This window comes from Phocoena sinus, chromosome 21 (assembly GCF_008692025.1).
Source record: "Phocoena sinus isolate mPhoSin1 chromosome 21, mPhoSin1.pri, whole genome shotgun sequence".
Classification (NCBI taxonomy): domain Eukaryota; kingdom Metazoa; phylum Chordata; class Mammalia; order Artiodactyla; family Phocoenidae; genus Phocoena; species Phocoena sinus.
The window spans coordinates 35706317-35728806 of NC_045783.1; the positions used below are offsets into that span (position 1 = coordinate 35706317).

General features: G+C 38.3%; 1 protein-coding gene across 7 annotated transcripts in view; it reads right to left on the reverse strand.

Annotated features, from left to right (window-relative positions):
• Positions 1–21663, reverse strand: part of LOC116746861 (arylamine N-acetyltransferase 1) — an 80968-nt gene extending 59305 nt beyond the window's left edge. For 2 of the 7 annotated variants that reach the window (XR_004347901.1, XR_004347900.1), the window contains exons 1-2: positions 21591–21637; positions 10791–10869 (exon numbers count right to left, since the gene is read on the reverse strand). Coding sequence is in view for 5 of the 7 variants with exons in the window: in XM_032618615.1 (XP_032474506.1) it covers positions 7441–8313 (873 nt within the window). In the remaining 2 variants the exon portion in view is untranslated. Of the gene's footprint in view, positions 1–4596; positions 10870–18009; positions 18300–19793; positions 20318–21590 lie in introns of those variants that run through there. The other 5 variants (XM_032618615.1, XM_032618612.1, XM_032618613.1 and 2 more) reach the window with 5 other exon arrangements.
• Between the last annotated feature and the right edge of the window lie 827 nt (positions 21664–22490).

Consider the following 22490-nt stretch of genomic DNA (forward strand, 5'->3'; position numbering starts at 1 on the left):
TTTGGGTTTTCCCCAACTCCCCCCACCACATGTCATAGTTGTATTTAAGGCAAAACAACTGCATTGGGTTTCAGGATACTCATTATACAATATGACTTTGACTCATTTGTACAAACTGCATTTTTTCCTTGAGCCATATATTTTTTTAATTGGGGAGCAGCTACAGCAGTATTTAATTAATAATTTTTAACATCACTTTTTCTTAACATCATTATTGAAGTATTATTGCTTTACAATGGTGTGTTAGTTTCTGCTTTATAACAAAGTGAATCAGTTATATATATACGTATATGCTCATATCTCTTCCCTCTTGCATCTCCCTCCCTCCCACCCGCCCTATCCCACCTCTCTAGGTGGTCTAAAAGCACTGAGCTGATCTCCCTGTGTGATGCGGCTGCTTCCCACAGGCTTTCAGTTTTACATTTGGTACTGTATATATGTCCATGCCACTCTCTCAATTCGTCCCAGCTTACCCTTCTCCCTCCCTGTGTCCTCAAGTCCATTCTTTACTAGGTCTGCATCTTTATTCCCATCTTGCCCCTAGGTTCTTCAGGACTTTATTTTTGGATCCCATATATATGTGTTAGCATAAGGTATTTGTTTTTCTCTTCCTGACTAATTTCACTCTGTATGACTGACTCTAGGTCCATGCACCTTACTACAAATAACTCAATTTCGTTTCATTTTATGGCTGAGTAATATGGCATTGTGTATATGTGACACATCTTCTTTACCCATTCATCTGTTGATGGACGCTTAGGGTGCTTCCATGTTCTGGCTATTGTAAATAGAGCTGCAATGAACATTGTGGTACATGACTCTTTTTGAATTATGGCTTTCTCAGGGTATATGCCCAGGAGTGGGATTGCTGGGTCGTATGGTAGATCTATTTTTAGATTTTTAAGGAACCTCCATACTGTTCTCCATAGTGACTCTATCAATTTACATTCCCACCAACAGTGCAAGAGAGTTCCCTTTTGTCCACACCCTCTCCAGCATTTATTGTTTGTAGTTTTTTTGATAATGGCCATTCTGACTGGTGTGAGATGATATCTCATTGTAGTTTTGATTTGCATTTCTCTAATGATTAATGATGTTGAGCATTCTTTCATGTGTTTGCTGGCAATCTGTAAATTTTCTTTGGAGAAATGTCTGTTTAGATCTTCCGGCGAATTTTGGATTGGGTTCTTTGTTTTTTTGATATTGAGCTGCTTGTAAATTTTGGAGATTAACCCTTTGTCAGTTTCTTCATTTGCAAATATTTTCTCCCATTCTGAGGGTTGTCTTTTGGTCTTGTTTATGGTTTTCTGTGCAAAAGCTTTTAAGTTTCATTAGGTCCTATTTGTTTATTTTTGTTTTTATTTCCATTTCTCTAGGAGGTGGGTCAAAAAGGATCTTGCTGTGATTTATGTCATAGAGTATTCTGCCTATGTTTTCCTCTAAGAGTTTAATAGTGTCTGGCCTTACATTTAGGTCTTTAATCCATTTGTAGTTTATTTTTGTATATAGTATTAAGGGGGGTTCTAATTTCATTCTTTTACATGTAGCTGTCCAGTTTTCCCAGCACCACTTATTGAAGTGGGTGTCTTTTCTCCATTGTATACTCTTGCCCCCTGTATCAAAGAGCTGACCATATGTGTGTGGGTTTATCTCCTGGCTTTCTCTCCTGTTCCAGGGATCTATATTTTTGTTTTTCTGCCAGTACCATACTGTCTTGATTACTGTAGTAATATAGTCTGAAGTCACGGAGACTCATCCAGCTCCGTTTTTCTTTCACAAATTTTCTTTGGCTGTTCAGGGTCTTTTGTTTTTCCATACAAATTGTAAAATTTTTTTGTTCTAGTTCTGTGAAAAATGCCATTGGTAGTTTGATTGGGATTGCATTGAATCTGTAGATTACTTTGGTTATTAGAGTCATTTTCACAATGTTGATTCTTCCAATCCAAAAGCATGGTATATCTTTTCATCTTTTTGTATCATCTTTAATTTCTTTCACCAGTGTCTTATAGTTTTCTGCATACAGGTCTTTTGTCTCTTTAGGTAGTCTTATTCCTAGATATTTTATTCTTTTTGTTGCAATGGTAAACGGAGTGTTTCCTTAGATTCTCTTTCAGATTTTTCACCATTAGTGTATAGGAATGCAAGAGATTTCTGTGCATTAATTTTGTATCCTGCTACTTTACCAAATTCATTGATTAGCTCTAGTAGTTTTCTGATAGCATCTTTAGGATTCTCTATGTAGAGTATCATGGCATCTGAAAACAGTGACAGATTTACTTCTTTTCTGATTTGGAATCCTTTTATTTCCTTTTCTTCTCTGCTTGCTGTGGCTAAAACTTCCAAAACTATGTTGAATAATAGTGGTGAGAGTGGGCAACCTTGCCTTCTTCCTGATCTTAGTGGAAATGGTTTCAGTTTCTCACCATTGAGAATGATGTTGGCTGTGGGTTTGTCATATATGGACTTTATTACGTTGAGTAGATTCCTTCTATGCTTACTTTCTGGAGAGTTTTTATCATAAATAGGTGTTGACTTTTGTCAAAAGATATTTCTGCATCTATTGAGATGATCATATGGTTTTTCTCCTTCAATTTGTTAATAATAAATCACATTGATTGATTTACATATATTGAAGAATACTTGCATTCCTGGGAAAAACCCCATTTGATCATGGTGTTTGATATTTTTTAATGTGTGGCTGAATTCTGTTTGCTATTATTTTGTTGAGGATTTTTGCATTTATGTTCATCAGTGATATTGGCCATAGTTTTCTTTTTTTGTCACATCTTTGTTTGGTTTTGGTATCAGGGTGATTTTGGCCTCATAGAATGAGTTTGGGAGTGTTCCTCCCTCTGTTATATTTTGGAAGACTTTGAGAAGGATAGGTGTTAGCTCTTCTCTAAATGTTTGATAGAATTTGTCTGTGAATCCATCTGTACTTGGGCCTTTGTTTACTGGAAGATTTTTTTTTTTTTTTTTTTGGTGGTACGCAGGCCTCTCGCTGTTGTGGTCTCTCCCGCTGTGGAGCACAGGCTCCGGACATGCAGGCTCAGTGGCCATGGCTCATGGGTCCAGCCACTCTGCAGCATGTGGGATCTTCCCGGACCGGGCATGAACCCGTGTTCCCTGCATCAGCAGGTGGACTCTCAACCACTGTGCCACCAGGGAAGCCCTGTTTACTGGAAGATTTTTAATTTCAGTTTCAATTTCAGTGCTTGTGATTGATCTGCTTATATTTTCTCTTCCTTCCTGTTCAGTCTGTAAAGTTTATACCTTTCTAAGAATTTGTCCATTTCTTCCAGGTTGTCCATTTTATTGGCATAGAGTTGCTTGTAGTAATCTCTCATGATCCTTTGTATTTCTGCTGTGTCAGTTTTTACTTCTCCTTTTTCATTTCTAATTCTGTTGATTTCAGACTTCTCCCTTCTTTTCTTGATGAGTTTGGCCAATGGCCTATCAATTTTGTTTATCTTCTCAAAGAACCAACTTTTAGTTTTACTGATCTTTACTACCATTTCCTTCATTTCTGTTTCATTTATTTCTGATCTGATCTTTATGATTTCTTTCCTTCTGCTCACTTTGGGTTTTATTTTTCTTATCTCTTTAGTTGCTTTAGGTGTAAGTTTAGTCTGTTGATTTGAGATTTTTCTTGCTCCTGGAGGTAGGATTGTATTGGTATAAACTGCCCTCTTAGAACTGCTTTTGCTGCATCCCATTGATTTTGGCTTGTCGTGTTTTCAGTGCCATTTGTTTCTAGGTATTTTTTGATTTCCTCTTTGATTTCTTCAATAATCTCTTGGTTATTTAGTAGCTTATTATTTAACCTCCATGTGTTTATATTTTTTACAGTGTTTTTTTTCTGTAATTGATATCTAGTCTCATAGCATTGTGGTCATAAAAGATACTTGATACAATTTCAATTTTCTTAAATTTACCAAGGCTGGATTTGTGACCCAAGTTATGATCTACCCTGGAGAATGTTCCATGAGCACATCAGAATAAAATGTATTCCGTTGTTTCTTGATGGAATGCCCTATAAATACCAATTAAGTCCATCTCGTTTAATGTGTCATTTAAAGCTGTGTTTCCTTATTTAATTTTATTTTCATTGATCTGTCCATTGGTGACAGTGGGGTGTTAAAGTCCCCTACTATTATTTTGCTACTGTCGATTTCCCCTTTTATGGCTCTTAGCATTTGCCTTATTCATTGAAGTGCTCTTATGTTGGGTGCATAAATATATACAATTGTTATATATTTTTCTTGGACTGATCCCTTGATCATTATGTAGTGTCCTTCTTTGTTTCTTGTTATAGTCTTTATTTTAAAGTCTATTTTGTCTGATATGAGAATTGCTACACCATCTTTCTTTTGATTTCCATTTTCATGGAATATCTTTTTCCATCCCCCCACTTTCAGTCTGTATGTGTCCTTAGGTCTGAAGTGGGTCTCTTGTAGACAGCATATATACGTGTCTTGTTTTTGTATCCATTCAGCCAGTCTGTGTCTTTTGGTGGGAGCATTTAATCCATTTACATTTAAGGTAATTATCGATATGTATGTTCCTATTCCCATTTTCTTAATTGTTTTGGGTTTGGTATTGTAGGTCTTTTCCTTCTCTTGTGTTTCTTGCCTAGAGAAGTTCCTTTAGCATTTGTTGTAAAGCTGGTTTTATGGTGCTGAACTCTCACAGCTTTTGCTTATCTATAAAGGTTTTAATTTCTCCATCAAATCTGAAGGAGATCTTTGCGGTTACAGTAACCTTGGTTGTGGTTTTTCTCCTTCATCTCTTTAAATATGTCCTGCCACTCTCTTCTGGCTTGCTAAGTTTCTGCTGAAAGATCAGCTGTTGACATTATGGGCATTCACTTGTGTGTTATTTATTGTTTTTCCCTTGTTGCTTTTAATATGTTTTCTTTTTATTTAATTTTAGATAGTTTGATTAATATGTGTCTTGGCATGTTTCTCCTTGGATTTATCCTGTAAGGGACTCTCTGTGCTTCCTGGACTTGATTAACTATTTCCTTTCCCATATTAGGGAAGTTTTCAACTATAATCTCTTCAAAAATTTTCTTAGTTCCTTTCTGTTTCTCTTCTTCTTCTGGGACCCTTACAATACGAATGTTTTGGCGTTTAATGTTGTCCCTGAGGTCTCTGACACTGTCCTCAATTTTTTTCATTCGTTTTACTTTATTCTTCTCTGTGGTAGTTATTTCCACTATTTTATCTTCCAAGTCACTTATCCGTTCTTCTGCTTTATTTATCCTGCTATTGATTCCTTCTAGAGGATTTTTCATTTCATTTATTGTGTTGTTCATCATTGTTTGCTTGCTCTTTAGTTCTTCTAGGTCCTTGTTAAACGTTTCTTGTGTTTCTCCATTCTATTTCAAGATTTTGGATCATCTTTACTATCATTACTCTGAATTCTTTTCAGGTAGATTTCCTATTTCCTCTCCATTTGTTTGGTCTGGTGGGTTTTTACCTTGCTCTTTCATCTGCTGCATATTTCTCTTCTCATTTTGCTTAACATATTGTGTATTCCTTTGTGCAGACTGCAGGCTTGTAGTTCCTGTGGTCTTTTTGTCTGCCCCCAGTGGGTAAGGTTAGTTCAGTGGGTTGTGTAGGCTTCCCACTGGAGGGGACTGGTGCCTGTGTTTTGGTGGATGAGGCTGCATCTTGTCTGTCTGGTGGGCAGGACTATGTCTGGTGGTGTGTTTTGGGGTGTCTGTGAACTTCTTATGATTTTAGGCAGTCTCTCTGCTAATGGATGTGTTTGTGTTCCTTGCTGGTTGTTTGTCATGGGGTGTCCAGCACTGCAGCTTGCTGGTCATTGAGTGGAGTTGTTTCTTAGTGTTGAGACGGAGATCTTTGGGGAACTCTCAGTGATTGATATTACGTATGGTCAGGATGTCTCTGCTGGTCCCACGTCCTGAACTTGTCTCTCCCACCTCAGAGGCTCAGGCCTGACATCCTGCTGGAGCACCAAGTCCCTGTCAGCCACACGGCCAGGTAGGTGGGGATTTCCTTGCCTTTTGGGAAGTCTGAGATCTTCTGTCAGTGTTCAGTAGGTGTTCTGTAGGAGTTGTTCCACATATAGATATATTTTTGATGTATTTGTGGGGAGGTGACCTCCATATTTGAGTCCTCCACCATCTTGAAGGTCCTCTCTTGAGCCACATTTTGATCTGGAATGTATCTCTTGCCTACATCTCCTCCCTTGGCATTGTCTTTTCAGAATGTGAGAAAATCCTTTCTGTCCAACAGTACCATACATGACCTAACCATGCTGCAAGATAGCAGCAGAGCTGAACAAGGCCAATGAGAGGGAAGGAAGATGGTGCTTTAGGTTTGGCACTTATATAGGTATTGTCCCCATTTTATCCCTGAGGAATGGGAGCCACAGATTCATCAATTAATTCACCTGGTGTCCACAGGATTTGAACTCAGAACTGTATACTTTGAAGCACATACTCTTTCTCTTACAACAAAGTGTAAAAGGAAGTAAAAGAATAGAGCTGGGAGACAAGAACGAGGATTCAAGGAAGACTCTACTGCAGGGAAAAAACAAAAAAAGAAACCCCATAATAACCTAACTCTGCCAAACAAAAATTTTATGACTGATATTGTATTGGCCAACATGTTTTAACATACTTTTCTAATATGAAGTTTTTAGATAATAAGTATTTTTAAATTTGCAGTACTTATTACTTTTAAGCAAAAATACTGAGTTCCAAAATTTGAAAATTATAAATAGTAGTGTTCCCATATTAAGAAAAATGGTACTTGAAGATCTGTGGTTGCAAAAAGAGCCATGTAAGAAATTATTAGTGGTGTCCCTCTCTTGGTACTTGATCACATGCTAACAAGTATTGGTTTACACTTTGTCTTGAGAAATATTAGGTTATTTGGAAACAATGTCATGTCTCTTTCTTTTTGGTTGAATTATAATCCCATTATACATGTGGTATTTCTGCACAAATATGACATTGGATATACACTGGTAGAATTTAATAAAAAAGTTTCCCTCAAGGTTCTAGTTACTGAGTTATAGGTAAACATGTTTTATGAAATCAACATTAACCAATGTGGAAAGTTTTCTAGCATAAATCACTTTTTCCTCAAGAAAACCATAGGCCATCATTAAAACATCTTTGCTATTATTATTTTTGAAAAGATATATGGTTATGTTTTCTTAAATGTTATCTAATTATATATGCTGACATTTTTAAAGGTGAAATGATTTGATATCTAGCATTTTCTTCAATATAATGTGGGAGCATTGAGAAAATATGATAAGCCTCTAGTTTATAGCTGATAAACTGAGTGATAAACAAATGCAGGTTTATTATTTCATTCTCTCTACTTTTATAGACGTTTAAACTTTTTTATAATAAAATTTACAGCACCAGAAGTAATACTGAGACCATTTTTACTGCTTACACTATATGGTAAAAAATTTATCACCATGTTTGGGGACAAGCTTTTTCTCCAAGGAAATATTAAATATATTTTTTAGATTTTCTTTTACTTCTTCTTCATTCAGTGTGTTAAACTCTACCAAATCTGTATTGTCCTTATAATTGAATCTCCTGTAGGTGAGGGTGAAGCCCACTAAACAGTGAACACCTTCTGGGGTCTGCAAGGAACAAAATGACTTGCTTGTAAAGACAGATGCTGGAGATTCCTGAAGGTATATATTCACAGACTCAAAGTCTTCAATTGTTCGAGGTTCAAGAGTAAAAGAGTAGATTTTCCGATATTTATTCTTTTCCAGGAGCTCAGAATTAAGAAATTCTTGGTTTGGGATATACTGCTCTCTTCTGATTTGGTCTAGGTACCAGATTCCTCTCTCTTCTGTCAAGCAGAAGATGCAAGGCACCTGGGGCTGATCCTTCCTAGAAATTAACTCTAGAGGCTGCCACATCTGGTAAGAGCGTCCAAATCCAGCATCAGCTATGTAGTTCCTGCCATCAATGGTCACCTTCAGCAGGAGGTGAATCATGGCATCGCTGTATTTGTTTGCTGAAGTGTTGTATACATACCCTCCCAGTATAGTGGTCTCAAAACCAATTGTGGTCAGAGCCCAGTACAGAAGATGATTGACTTGGAGACACCACCCACCTCGGTTCCTCCTCACAATTTGATCAAAAGTGTCCTCTAAGCCCAATTCCATGGCTTCCCCACAATGGATGTTAAGATTCTCAAAGGGAATGGCTCGGATCTGGTGCTGAAGAATGTCAGTTAATGTTTCCAAGTCCAACTTGTTCCTATAGTGCTTATAACCAATTCTTTCAAAATATGCTTCAATGTTCATGATTCCTTAAGGCAAGGAAAACAAAACAAAAATATTACTCTTGTACTTGAATTTCTTTGATTAGCCTAATGATAACAAATGTATTTTAAACATGTAAACACAAACAATGGTTATAAATAACTGTAATTATAAGCCTTTTTTTGTGTGTGCTTTTAGTGTATTAGTGGCTTTCACATGCATAAGTTCAGTTAATGGTGCGAGTAACCCTGAAAGAAAAGTATTATCACTTCTTCCATGTTTTGAGCATGAGAAGTTGGAAATCCAGATGAAGTGATGAGTAAAATGGTAAAGACCTTACATGTAGTTTTTTTGGTGATGAATAAGGAGAGGTACAAGTTGCTATCAATTAAAATAGAGTTTACAAACAGTTTCTAATACAAACAGGAGAATTATAATATAGTACTTTCATTCATGGTACTTGACCAACTCAATATCTTCTTCAACTGAACCTTACACAAATTTCCCCACTCAAAGATTCATATTCATTCACAAACTGATTTATTGATTTATTCAATAAATAGTTTACTGAAAATCTATTATGTATATGTTACTGACCTAGTGGTTGCTAATCTTAAAGAATCTTACAATTTAGTGGGGTCTGGTATGACACAGTGAATTAAATGAATTTTAAAAACATGAATTTCTTAGATAGTGATAAGTATTCTGGGAAAAATAAAGCAAAGAAGGTAGATAAGATGTGCACAGAGAGAGCTTCAGTTTCCAATAAGGTGGGCAGAGGAAGCTTCACTATGACTTTAAGGATGTGAGAGAATGAGCCATGTCCACAAATGTGAGGGGACAATTTAGGAAGAAGGACAGAGGGTTAGAAAAAAAAAAAAGCCCTAAACTGGAACCTGCCTAGAGTTTCCAAAGAACATTCAAGGAAGACAAGATGAAGGGAGCAGAGGGAGTAAGTGGAAGCATGGATTGAGATGAGATCTGACCATTTGTCTTTTACTCGGAGATGAGTAATCACTGTAAGAAGGCAGTAGGGGAAGCTGCAGTTTGGGCAAAATGCACAATCATCAAATTGTTATGTCTGGCTTGTATGGAGAGTGAGCTGTACATACTGAGCTGAATGAATAGACATATGACCAGGGTAGGCGCAATTCAAAGCACATTTTCTCTAGGAGCAGTGTTTTGCACGTGGATGGCATGTGGTCCAAGTCAGTTCAATGATACTCTGTTGAGGAACTTTTGCTGAAACCTAAGCAGATGCTTCTACTGCAGGGCCAGAACCTGGTAGGATATTTGCTCAAATCTACTAGGAGAACGTGCTGAAGAATAATATCAACAAAGAATTTATTGAGTTGAGGAATGAAAAGCAGGAAAAGGAAAGATGAGAAAAGACAAAAATCAAGTTTTAAGCTATATCTTGACTTTATTGTAAGGTGAACCAGAAAAAAATAAAAAAGTCCTTATTTTGTAAAATCTCATATAGGAAATGTTTCTGTCCCCTGATACCAGAGTCATAATCCAGTGTGAACACTGATGTAAACAGTGGTGCATTACCATTGATAAGATGACATGGTCTGAGGTGCGAGGTTACAAAAGGCCCTGCCCCTAGGTTATGGTGATAAGTTATGTATTCCTGTTGTCCTTCCTGTTGTCATTTTCTTTCAGATTCACCTAATTCTCTTTTTTGATCGGTTATTCTTCCCATTTTGCTAGTGTTTCAACTTTTTCTATTCTTGATGTCTGCAATCTGATATCCTCCAAATCTCTTAAGCTTATTTCATTTCTTCTCATCTTTACATGCATCAGCACAAGCCAAAAACTCTACGACTCAGACACCAAGAGAACAACTGGTACTTAGCCAGACCACCACAGACCCTCTTCTGCTTCTGTATCCAGAATCAGTGCTGGGTAAGTAAGGAGGGCAGGTGATGTGGAACAAAAGCAATATGATTTGTAACTGCCTGGCCATTTCATTTCTGGGTTAACCAACAACTTTTTATTTGGATATTAATGTATATTTTTTAAAGCTATATTTTGATTTTAAAGATTTTTCTTTGTTCCTCTGGAGGGGATATGGGGATATATGTGTACATATAGTTGATTCACTTTGTTATACAGCAGAAACTAACACAACAATGTAAAGCAATTATACTCCAATAAAGATGTTAAAAAAATATTATGTTACTTTAGAATTTAGTAACTTCAAGTTCATTGAGAAGAAGCCAGGGTCTGGATGCAAGCAACATGTTATAACCAAATTATATCTGCATATTCTGTGACTAAATATAAGAGATTTTGTACTACTGAAGTTAGATAGAAGGTGAAATATGGAGGCACTAGAAAGTAGTTGTCAGGATAAAACTGGGTGAAAACACTGCAAAGTTTATATATTGACTTATAATTTAGATGTGCACTGATATACCATTTCATTTTCTTTGATCATAAATATAAGAAAAGAATAAAAGGAGGGAGAGTGAACACACTTAGGGATCCAGCTGAGATGTCTCAGAAAAGCATACCTTTCTGAGGAAGTTCAATGTAGACTGAGTCTCAGTTTTAATTCAGAAGACTTAGGATAGTTCTTCTTCCTAGTTCACTCTGTAGAAATAAAAGAAAAAAGTTTTAAATATATCATATTCTTTCTTGAAAACAAGGCCAGTAGTTCTCATTGGGACATGAATATGAAGAGTATTTTAAAATCACAAAACAGGAGTAAAATGGCCATTTGGGTTGCACAGAGAAGAGAAGTGAATGTACAGTGATGGGAGATGGGAGCAAAACGGATGGGTTCTAAGCCTGGAGACTGTGGAAGTCACCAGCAGGGAGCTCAGACGCAACAGACCAGATGAATACTTGTCATACAATCAGCAAGGAGGGGTGAACCCTGTCTCAGGCCCCTGATTGCTACTACAAGATTTACCAAACACAGAAAAGACGAGTATGTAATGGTAGCCCCTGTCTTCCTTTAGGTGTAAAGTATAATTGAGGATGTTGGAGCAGAAAAATAAGGCAATATTCTTAGTGTATGGTGTCACCAGAAAGGACGAAGAACCATCCATACAGAAGACCAGCCATCAAAATATCTCTTGTCTTCAGTCATCTTCCCTCATCTCCACTGGAAAGATTGCAGAGTCCAAGGTCCACTCCAGCCAGACATCTCACCAGTCACATTTCATTCAAGGAACAAATAAAAGATGGAGACAGAACTATACATGCATGAATATGATGAAAAAACAGAATGCAAATATACTGTGAGATGGGGATCAGAAATTTGTTCTATACACAAAATTTGTTCTATACACAAAATATAGGGGGAAATGACAACCAGCTCAAGAAGAAACATAAACTGAACAATGGAAAGATATTCTTCACAGGTACTTGAAGAGATAGAACATTTAAAATGGACTCATACCAAAAAGCCAAAAAAATGAGGTGATAAAGTAACACAGCATTATCAAAAGCACTATTTATAACTTAGGAAACTAATTAAGAATAACAACAATGATAATATATAAGTAATTATGAACAATAGGGGAATATATATATATAGCATAATATCAAATGACTTATGTAGAAGGAAAACTTAATACTCAATGGTTTTAATGAAGAGATAAAGCCATTAAAGAGTTAGAGAGAAGTTAATAGACATAAAACCAGTCAAAGACAATCCAATATAAAGATAATTGGTATTTCTGAAGGAAAAGATAAAACTCAAAAAGGATAATAGAAAAAAAATATATATGTATATATTCTAATAGTGTTACCTCTCCATCAGCCTGTGAAGATGTAAATCAAAATGAAAAACTAAGGAAGAGAAAGGCAGAATTGACTCCTTTTATTATAGGATAGAGTAGAAAAGTTATGAGAATAATGGCTGAAGTAATTTTAAAACATTTTAAAAGTTTGACTTAAGTAAAAGCCATTAGACCTATTGACCTCTGCCTCAGGTACAGAGGGTAAAGAACAGAGCATGTTCAGCGTACCTTGAGAGGGCACATGACACTGGTGAGGATTAGGCTATCTTTTGACTCTCTGGTAAGGTGAGCACCCCACCCCCAAAAGTCTGTATTTCGTAAAATCCGATGTAGAAAAAAATTTCTGTCCCCTGTTACCAGAGTTCTAATCTAGTATGGACACTAATTGTAATAGTGGTACATTACTATTGGTAAGATGACATGGCCTGAGGTGACATGGTACAAAGAATCCCACCCATAGGTTAATGGTGATAAGCTATGTATTTCTATTGTCTTTCTCTTTTGTTCAATTAGACATTTACTAAATGAGAAAACTACACTTAAAAAGTGCTTTAAAACAAAATGAAATTAGAAAAAAAGACATGTGCATTTGAAAGAACTTTGCACTCTGCTGAAAATCAAATCTCTTGCAGTAATACAATATGCCTATTCTTAAAATATAAGTTAACAGAATTTTCAATTTAATATTTTCAAAGATGATATTAAGGTCAAGAATTTCACATCTACAGTAACCCTTATAGAAGGGCATTTATAAATATAATGTCCATCCCTATGAAGCTTACAAATTTGGCAATGCTCAATAAAAGCTTTAGGAATCACATCCAAGTGTCTCATCTAATGAATCACAAATTTGTGTCCTGTAAGTTCTCCTTCTAAAATCTTTATGTAGACTTTTCTATTTCCATCATTTGTTAATTTAAATAAAATATTTTTTTTAAAAAAAGGAAAAGAAATGCTGGAATAAATCCTAGATCATGTACAGAAATTATTGCTACTATAGTTCACTACAAAGCATGTCTATACAATATCATATGAATTTTGATCATGAAAAATCAGAATAAAAATCTTTAGTGACATAAGCCTTACAATCATATATAATATTCAAATGGTAACATTAGACAGTTAAGCACCCAATATCCATATCTGACAAATGTCTTACTGACCACCATTCATTTAAATACATCCTTCATATAGAGGGAGGAAAAAAGAGATAGTGTCAGGTTTCTAAGCCTTGTCAAAAAAGGATTTTCATGTTCTTTGGATCTAAAAACAAACAACAAAAACAAACCCCCAAAACAAAACTGGTGCAGGTGAGGGTGTTATCAGAAAGTTAAGCATGCTGAAAGGTGTTTTGTGGGAATTAGAAACCTAATTCTTAATGTCACAAAGAAAACAATAGCAACGGTCAATAAAACTAAAAGCTGGTTCTTTGAGAAGATAAACAAAAGATAAACCTTTAGCCAGACTCAAGAAAAAAAGGGAGAAGACTCAAATCAACTAAATTAGGAATGAAAAACGAGAAGTTACAACTGACACCACAGAAATACAAAGGATTGGAAGAGACTACTACAAGCAATTATATGCCAATAAAATGGACAACCTGGAAGAAATGGACAAATTCTTAGAAAAGTACAACCTTCCAAGACTGAACCAGAAGAAATAGAAAATATGAACAGACGAATCACAAGTAAAGAAATCGAAACTGTGACTAAAAATCTTCCAACAAACAAAGGTCCAGAACCAGAAGTCTTCATGGGAGGATTCTATCAAACATTTAGAGAAGAGCTAACACCCATCCTTCTCAAACTCTTCCAAAAAAATTGCAGAGGGTGGAATACTTCCAAACTCATTCTACGAGGCCACCATCACCCTGACACCAATACCAGACAAAGATATCACAAAAAACCTACAGACCAATATTACTGATGGATATAGACACAAAAATCCTCAATATTAGCAAACCAAATCCAACAACACATTAAAAGCATCATACACCATGACCAAGTGGGATTTATCCAAGGGATGCAAGGATTCTTCAATATACACGAATCACACCATATTAACAAATTGAAGAATAAAAAACATATGATCCTTTCAATAGATGCTGAAAAAGCTTTTGACAAAATTCAAGACTAATTTATGATAAAAACTCTCCAGAAAGTGAGCATACAGGGAAATTACCTCAACATAATAAAGGCCATATATGACAAACCCACAGCAAACATTATTCTCAATGGTGAAAAACTGAAAGCATTTCCTCTAAGATCAGGGACAAGACAAGTGTGTCCACTCTTGCCGCTATTATTCAACGTAGTTTTGGAAGTCCTAGCCATGAGAATCATAGAAGAAAAAGAAATAAAAGGAATACAAATTGGAAAAGAAGTAAAATGCTCATGGTTTGCAGATGGTATTCTACTATACATAGAAAATCCTAAAGATGCCACCAGAAATCTTCTAGAACTAATCAATGAATTTAGTAAAGTTTCAGGGCACAAAATTAATACACAGAACTATCTTGCATACCTATACACTAACAATGAAAGATCAGAAAAAGAAATTAAGGAAACAATCCCACTTACCACTGCAACCAAAAGAATAAAATACCTAGGAATAAACCTACCTAAGGAGGCAAAATCCTGTACTCAGAAAACTACAAGATACTGATGTAAGAAATTAAGATGACACAAACAGATGGAGAGATATACCATTTTCTTGGACTGAAGGAATCAATATTGTGAAAATGACTATAATACCCATAGCAGTCTACAGATTCAATGCAATCCCTATTAAATTACCAATGGCATTTTCCACAGAATTAGAACAAACTATTTTACAATTTGTATGGAAACAAAAAAGACTCTGAATAGTCAAAGCAATCTTGAGAGAGAAAAATGGAGCTAGAGGAATCAGGCTCCTGGGCTTCAGACTATACTACAAAGCTACAGTAATCAATACAATATGGTACTGACACACAAACAGAAATATAGAGCAATGGAACAGGATAGCAAGCCCAGAGATAAACTCATGCACCTATGGTCTATAACAAAGAAGAAAGAATATACAATGGAGAAAAGACAGCCTCTTCAATAAGTGGTACTGGGAAAACTGGACAGCTACATGTAGAAGAATGAAATTAGAACACTCCCTAACACCATACACAGAAATAAACTAAAAATGGATTAAAGACCTACATATAAAGTCAGAAAGTATAAAACTCTTAGAGGAAAACATAGGCAGAACACTCTATGACATAAATCACAGCAAGATCCATTTTGACCCACCTCCTAGAGTAATGGAAATATGGGGAGGGGGAAGGGTAAGCTGTGACAAAGTGAGAGAGTGGCATGGACATATATATACTACCAAACGTAAACTAGATAGCTAGTGGGAAGCAGCCACATAACACAGGGAGATCAGCTCGGTGCTTTGTGACCACCTAGAGGGGTGGGATAGGGAGGGTGAGAGGGCGGGAGACACAAGAGGGAAGAGATATGGGAACATATGTATATGTATAACTGATTCACTCTGTTATAGAGCAGAAACTAACACACCATTGTAAAGCAATTATACTCCAATAAAGATGTTAAAAAAAAACTCAAATGGGACCTAATTAAACTTAAAACCTTTTGCACAACAAAGAAAACCATAAATGAGATAAAAAGACAACACTCAGAATGGGAGAAAATATTTGCAAATGAAGCAACTGACATGGGATTAATCTCCAAAATATACAAAGGGCTCATGTACCTCAATATCCAAAAAAAAGAAACAACCCAGTCAAAAAATGGGCAGAAGACCTAAGTAGACATTTCTCCAAATAAGACATACAGATGACCAAGAGGCACATGAAAAGATGCTCAATAATTTTTAGAGAAATGCTGATCAAAACTACAATGACGTATCACCTCACAGCGGTCAGAATGGCCATCATCAAAAGAATCTATAAACAATAAATGCTGGAGAGGGTGTGGAGAAAAGGAACACTCTTGCACTGTTGGTGTGAATGTAAATTGATTCAGCCACTATGGAGAAGAGTATGGAGGGTCCTTAAAAAACTAAAATTAAACTACCATATGACCCCACAGTCCCACTACTGGGCATATGCCCTGAGAAAACCATACTTCAAAAGACACAGGCACCCCAATGTTTATTGCAGCGTTATTTACCATAGCCAGGAGATGGAATTAACCTAAATGTCCATCGACAGATGAAGGGGTAAAGATGTGGTACACAGGGCTTCCCTAGTGGCACAGTGGTTGGGAGTCCGCCTGCCGATGCAGGGGACATGGGTTCGTGCCCCAGTCCGGGAAGATCCCACATGCCGTGGAGCGGCTGGGCCCGTGAGCCATGGCCGCTGAGCCTGTGCATTCAGAGCCTGTGCTCCGCAATGGGGGAGGCCACAGCAGTGAGAGGCCTGTGTACTCCAAAAAAAAAAAAAGATGTGGTACATATATACAATGGAATATTACTCAGCCATAGAAAGGAACAAAATTGGGTCATTTGTAGAGATGTGGATAGACGTAGAGTCTGTCATACAGAGTGAAATAAATCAGAAAGAGTAACGAAATATTACTTGAGTATTCTGTGATTAAACAAAATAAATTGCTATGACTAAAGTTGTGATTCACAGTGAAATACTAGCAAAACTTAGAAAACAGTTGCCAGGAAAATAGCTAACTGAAAACACAACTAGCCTTATTTCTTGATATATAGCATTTCTGTGCAGATATATCCTTTCCTTTCAGCTTCATGATTAATATTAGAGAAGACTCAAGGGATATATAAAGAACACACTTAGAGCATCTACTGAGAACTTCCAGAAAGGCACTTAAAACATTTCTAAGCAAATGGAAGCAAGTTGATGTTCAATTTTAATTCAGAAGTCTCAGAAATTCCTTTCTCCTGGACTGAACTCTAGAAATAATAGAAGGGATAGTAAAATGTATACTGTGACTTCCTTTGAAAACAAAAAGATAGTTTAGTGTTACATGAGTTGTGAAAAGTACCTAAAAATCACAAAATAGAAGGGAAAGAACTGAAGAGTAAAGTGGACATCTGGGTTGCATAGGGGAGGGTGTAGCAAGTGCAACCACAGGAAATGACAGCAACACTGATGGGTTCTGAGCCTGGAGGTTGTGGAAGTCAGCACAAGGGAGCTCAGAAGGAACCAGTCAGATGATTAGTTGCCCTAGGATCAGTTAGGAGGGGTGAATCATGTTCTGTGTCCCTGATTGCTACTACAAGAATTACCAAACATAACAAAGACCAATATGTAATGGTAACACACGGTCTTCCTTTATGTGTAAAGTATAATTGGGGATATTGGGGTAGAAAAATAACGCAGTGTTCTTAATGTATGGTGTCACTGGAAAGGAAGAAGAACCACCGATATACAGAAGATCAGCCATTAAAGTATCTCTTGTCATCAGTCACCTTCCCTCGTATTCACTGGAAAGATTGGAGTCCAAGCTCCACTACAGCCAGACATCTCACCTGTAAACTATATTCAAGAAAGAAATCAAAGGTGGATACAGAACCATATATAAGGAACTGTTTCTTTTTAATATAGAACAAAGAGTAGAAATGTTATGAGAATTTGGCTAAAGTAGTTTAAAAACATTTTTAAAATGTGATGTAATGGAAGCCATCAGACATATAGATTTCTGCCTCAGGTACAGAGGGTAAAGAACAGAGCATGCTCAGGGTACCTTGAGAGGGCACATGGCATTGGTGAGGATTCAGGACTGAGGCTAATGTGGGGAGAATGCTGTCTTTAAGCCACCCAGAAACCTTAGATGTCTTTGACCACTTTTCTTTGCCTCTGACTAGCATGGCTTCTGTGTCCTTGTGCTCAAGGAGCTGCATTGTGGACTCTTTGGAAGACTTCTTGGGGGTTCCTGGAGCTGCTTTGCCTTCCTATGTGAAAATTGGAAGTGCCAGGGATTTCATGTCCTGCCAGGGCAGACCTGCATCAGTGACTTACTGGTGAGATGTTCTGAAAACTCAGCTGCCTTGCCTTGAGTCTGGAAAGACTTTGAGTTATAATTCACATTCAAGCTGGCACTGGAGTTCTCCCAGGAGCACATCATAAGCCACTTGCACATAGTCCTGGCCTCAGCGTCTAAATCTGGGGAACCTGACAAGTCATATCAGTGGTCATTTTGGAGAGCTGTATGAAAGAAAGGTAAGATGTAAGGGATGAGGAAACTTCCAGAGGGCCTTGAAAGTCAGGCAAAAGAGACTTCTTCTGTCACCAAATGAATGCTTGTTATTTTGTTGAATGGTCAATAGTCAACTGGCTGCTTTGATTTATCCCTAAGTGACATAGTACTTCAGTTACAAATTACCTTTTTGATGTAGCCCTGGAGAGCAGGTCAATATGAAGAACTCATTGTCCAGCTCCCAGTCTAGGGTCTCTACCTCTTTCATGTAGAGCAGTGTTTTTCTATTTTATTTTATCTTATCTTATTTCATTTTTATTATTTTATTTTTTATTTTTCAACTAAAGAAACCCTTATTCATTCCCCAAATAAAGTTGTAAGCAAAAGCCTAAAATAGAAGAATTAAAAATAGGTTGATCCAGAGGTAGTTCACCCCTGAGATGCTGCCACCACAAGTACAGTTATGGACTGAGACGAAATCTTCTATACCTACTTCCTGAACTTCTGGCACGACTGAATAAAAGAGCCTTAAGGAGTGCTAGTGAGTGGCTTTTCTTTGTCTCTGTGTGTGTGTGTGTGTGTGTGTGTGTGTGTGTGGTGTTTGTGTTTATTTCCAATACCTTTCTTTCTTTTTCCTTTTCTCTGTCTCAGTGAAGGATATGGCATCCCACTGGATTGACACTACAACTCTCCCTGACCCCAGGGCAGGTGGGCATCTGCTTGATTTCTGGCTGGAAAGGGAGCTGCTAGGCTAGCCCTACTCAGAGGCCATTGGACAACAGGGCTTTATGTACTGAAGGCCTGCAGCTCAGCCAGGCCTCTGAGCTAAAGCTCTCAGATTCAGGCAGGTATTGTGAGGACTACCAAGCAGGCCCAGAGGGAACACAGCTGCTCAGCTGAAGATAGAAAAGCCAAACAAAATAAGTCTCTGGGACAGAAGTACTAGGGAGTTGATATTAAAAAAACAAAAACAAAAAAAACCTCCTTTTGAGGGAAGGAATGGAGTCCTCTGTTTTATGCTTCAGGAACTAAAATGAGGGCCCAAGGGAAGGGAGTGAAATGCTGATGACACACTCAGGGCTACAAGCAGCATAAATACACATTTGGACAGAGGTGGAACTTTCTGTACCTACTGCCAGCATATCTGTCATGACAACAGATTTATAAAAATTGATGTGAAATTTACGTGACCTAAATAAACCATTTAAAGTGAACAATTCCGTGTCATTTGGTACATTCACAACTTTGCACAACCACGACTTCTATCTAGTTCCAAAATATATCACTACCCCCAGTAAAACCCCAAACTCATGAAGCAGTTACTCCACATTTCCTCCAGCCTCTGGCAACCACCAGTCTACGTCCTGTCTCTATGTTCCGCTCCACCTTTGGCTGCTGTGAACAGTGCTGCTGAGAACATTTGTGGTCAAGTACTTTTCTCTGTATCTGTTTTCAATTCATTGGGTATATGCCTAGCATTAGAACTGTCCAAATGAATAGTAGAATTTTAAGAGGTACTTCTAAGTGGCTTTTCATTCTATATGCTGTGATTTTCTTTTCCTCTCCTTCCCTTTCCCTTCCCTTCCCATCTCTTCCCTTTACTTACCTTTTTCTGGTGCCGAGGCTCACTGCAAGGACACCACAACCCAACCCACCCCCAGGGACAAGTGGCCAGCCCAGTGATCTTCTGGATGAAAACAAGAGAAATTGCCATGCAAGCCGTGCCCACAGACCGTCCTTCACAGTGCTTACTGCACAGAAGGCCCATGGAAAACAGCCAAAAAAAAAAAAAGTTACACCCAGGCAGCAGGAAGTTCTGAACGTTTCTTTGTTTCTCTTTTTTTCCCCGTCTTGAGGAGCAGAAACTCAAAGTTGTGGGTGAAATCTGCCTATTTTTAAAGTTGGCTCTGAACTATTTAAACCTGTAAAGGGCAAACAAAATAAGTCTCTGGGCAGGATGCAGCTATATACATAGTTGGCAGTTAACAACTTCCTTCTGAGTGAGAGGGGGTAGGGTCAGCCACTTTGTGGTGAGGAACTAAAACTGTGACTTGGGGGAAGGGAAAGGTCAGTTCATCAAAGAAGAGCCAACAGGCGTGTTGTTGTTGTGGGCATCGGGCCAGGGCAAGGGAGCAAAGTCCGGAGGGGAGAGCCCACAGACCCCTTGCTCTGGGGCTGTCAGCCTCCACAAGCTCCTCTCTCCTGTGGAATTCTAAACATTTGTGCTCAGGGAGTGGTGTCCTCAGCCTGCCTGACAGTGAAAGAGCTGGTTCTTGTCATTTATGGCTCCTGAAGACCTTCCCCTTAGGGTCTTCCTTCCATCAGGATAAAATGTCCTCAAGAATTCCCTTAAACTGTGCAGACAAACACAACACAGCCTCCCTGGAGTTTAGGGATGATCATTAGAGAATTTCTGATCAGCTAATGCAGGAGGAGCAAGAGTGATCATGAATTTTGATGACTGCAGGACTAACTGGGCCCTTTGGGACACACCCAGGTGGGGACAGAGAAGGTGGACATTGCTGTTTCAACTATCCAAGAGGGAAATCCTGTCCCCTGAATCACGTGTTGTACACATTAGCTATATTTTATATACTTTCATCCTCGCAACAAACTTTAAAGTAAGCTCTCTTATTAGCTCCAATCTTCTGAGGGATAAACTGGACTTTTAGAGATGCTTAAATGACCTGCCTAAGTCCTCACACCTGGGATGTCACATGGCTGTTACTCTAACCCTGAAACTGAGCAGGGCCCTGTGAGGTACCCAGGTATGGAGGCTTGGCCTTTTATTTTTGTCCCCGATTTCTTGTCAGCAAGACTACAGCCTCCATGACCTTCCCTGAGTTCCAGAGGGCAGATTCAAACAGTTGCTAATCAAAGGAGGGGCAGGCAAGAAACCACCCAAAGCAAGATTAAAGGGACCAGAGACGCTCATCAAGATTAGAAGACTTACCACCTGAGACCCTACACACATCCTCATCTTGTCCGCAACCCCACCCTTTGATAACTCCTTTGATAAGGAGTTATAAAACTCCTTATCAAATCTTCTGGGTTGAGACACATAGTTTTTTCGAGGCAGGAGCTGTTGTGTACCCCTTTGCCTGGCAAAGTAATAAAGCTCTCCTTTTCTACTTCACCCAAAACTCTGTCTCCAAGATCTGATTTGGCACCGGCATACAGAGAAGCTGAGCTTTTGGCATTAACCCCGACAGTTTGAACTGGGGTGTGTTATCTCCTCCATTATCCTGTACAGTAATTACAGCATAAGATTTCAAGTTATATGTCAGCCAAACGTTCTGAACTGGCTTAGGACCTGACATTCTGGTGTGTGTAGTATCTAGTCTCCTGGACTCACATTTGAATAGGATTAAACCCCTATTTCAAAGCACAACATGTCACTTACCGAGCTCCCCTGGGTCCCACAACCAGGAACCGGGCTGACTGCCATCTTCCCACTTCCTGGACAAGCCCAGGAAGAGACCTCATTGGTTTGCAAACTGCTCCACCCCTTGAATCTTGTTAGAATCACCAGGGCGCTCTGGGAAATGTAGTCGTGGAACTTGGGTTGTCCTTGTGCACCGCTTGTTCAAATGTACTCTGGCGAGACCTGGCACCAGACTGAGAGTGGAGTGACCTTGTAATCCATACAGTTCCTACTCTTAGGGTGGCTGAATCCAGATATCCTAAGTGTAACGTGGGAAGTTAGGGTTTTAAGGGGATCCAGGAAAAGCAGGTTCATTAACCTAGAGGAGTAGAAGGAGATGGATATTTTAAGTCACTCCCTCAGGTTATGACAGCATTTCCTCATGAATTTCCATGAGGCCCCTAAATTTCTTCCCCATCTTCAGTCCCATTCACCATTCCACCCTGAGGCACTGTATAATGTGTCCTAAATTTGTCCACATATAAGTTACGAGTGTGACATATATAATGTGCTTTTGTTTCTGCATGTATTTTTTTTTTTAAACATCTTTATTGGGGTATAATTGCTTACAATGGTGTGTTAGTTTCTGCTTTATAACAAAGTGAATCAGCTATACATATACATATGTTCCCATATGTCTTCCCTCTTGCATCTCCCTCCCTCCCACTCACCCATCCCACCCTTCCAGGCTGTCACAAAGCACCGAGCTAATATCCCTGTGCCTTGCGGCTGCTTCCCCCCAGCTATCTACCTTACTACGTTTGTTAGTGTGTATATGTCCATGACTCTCTCTCGCCCTGTCAAAACTCACCCTTCCCCCTCCCCATATCCTCAAGTCCGTTCTCCAGTAGGTCTGCGTCTTTATTCCTGTCTTACCCC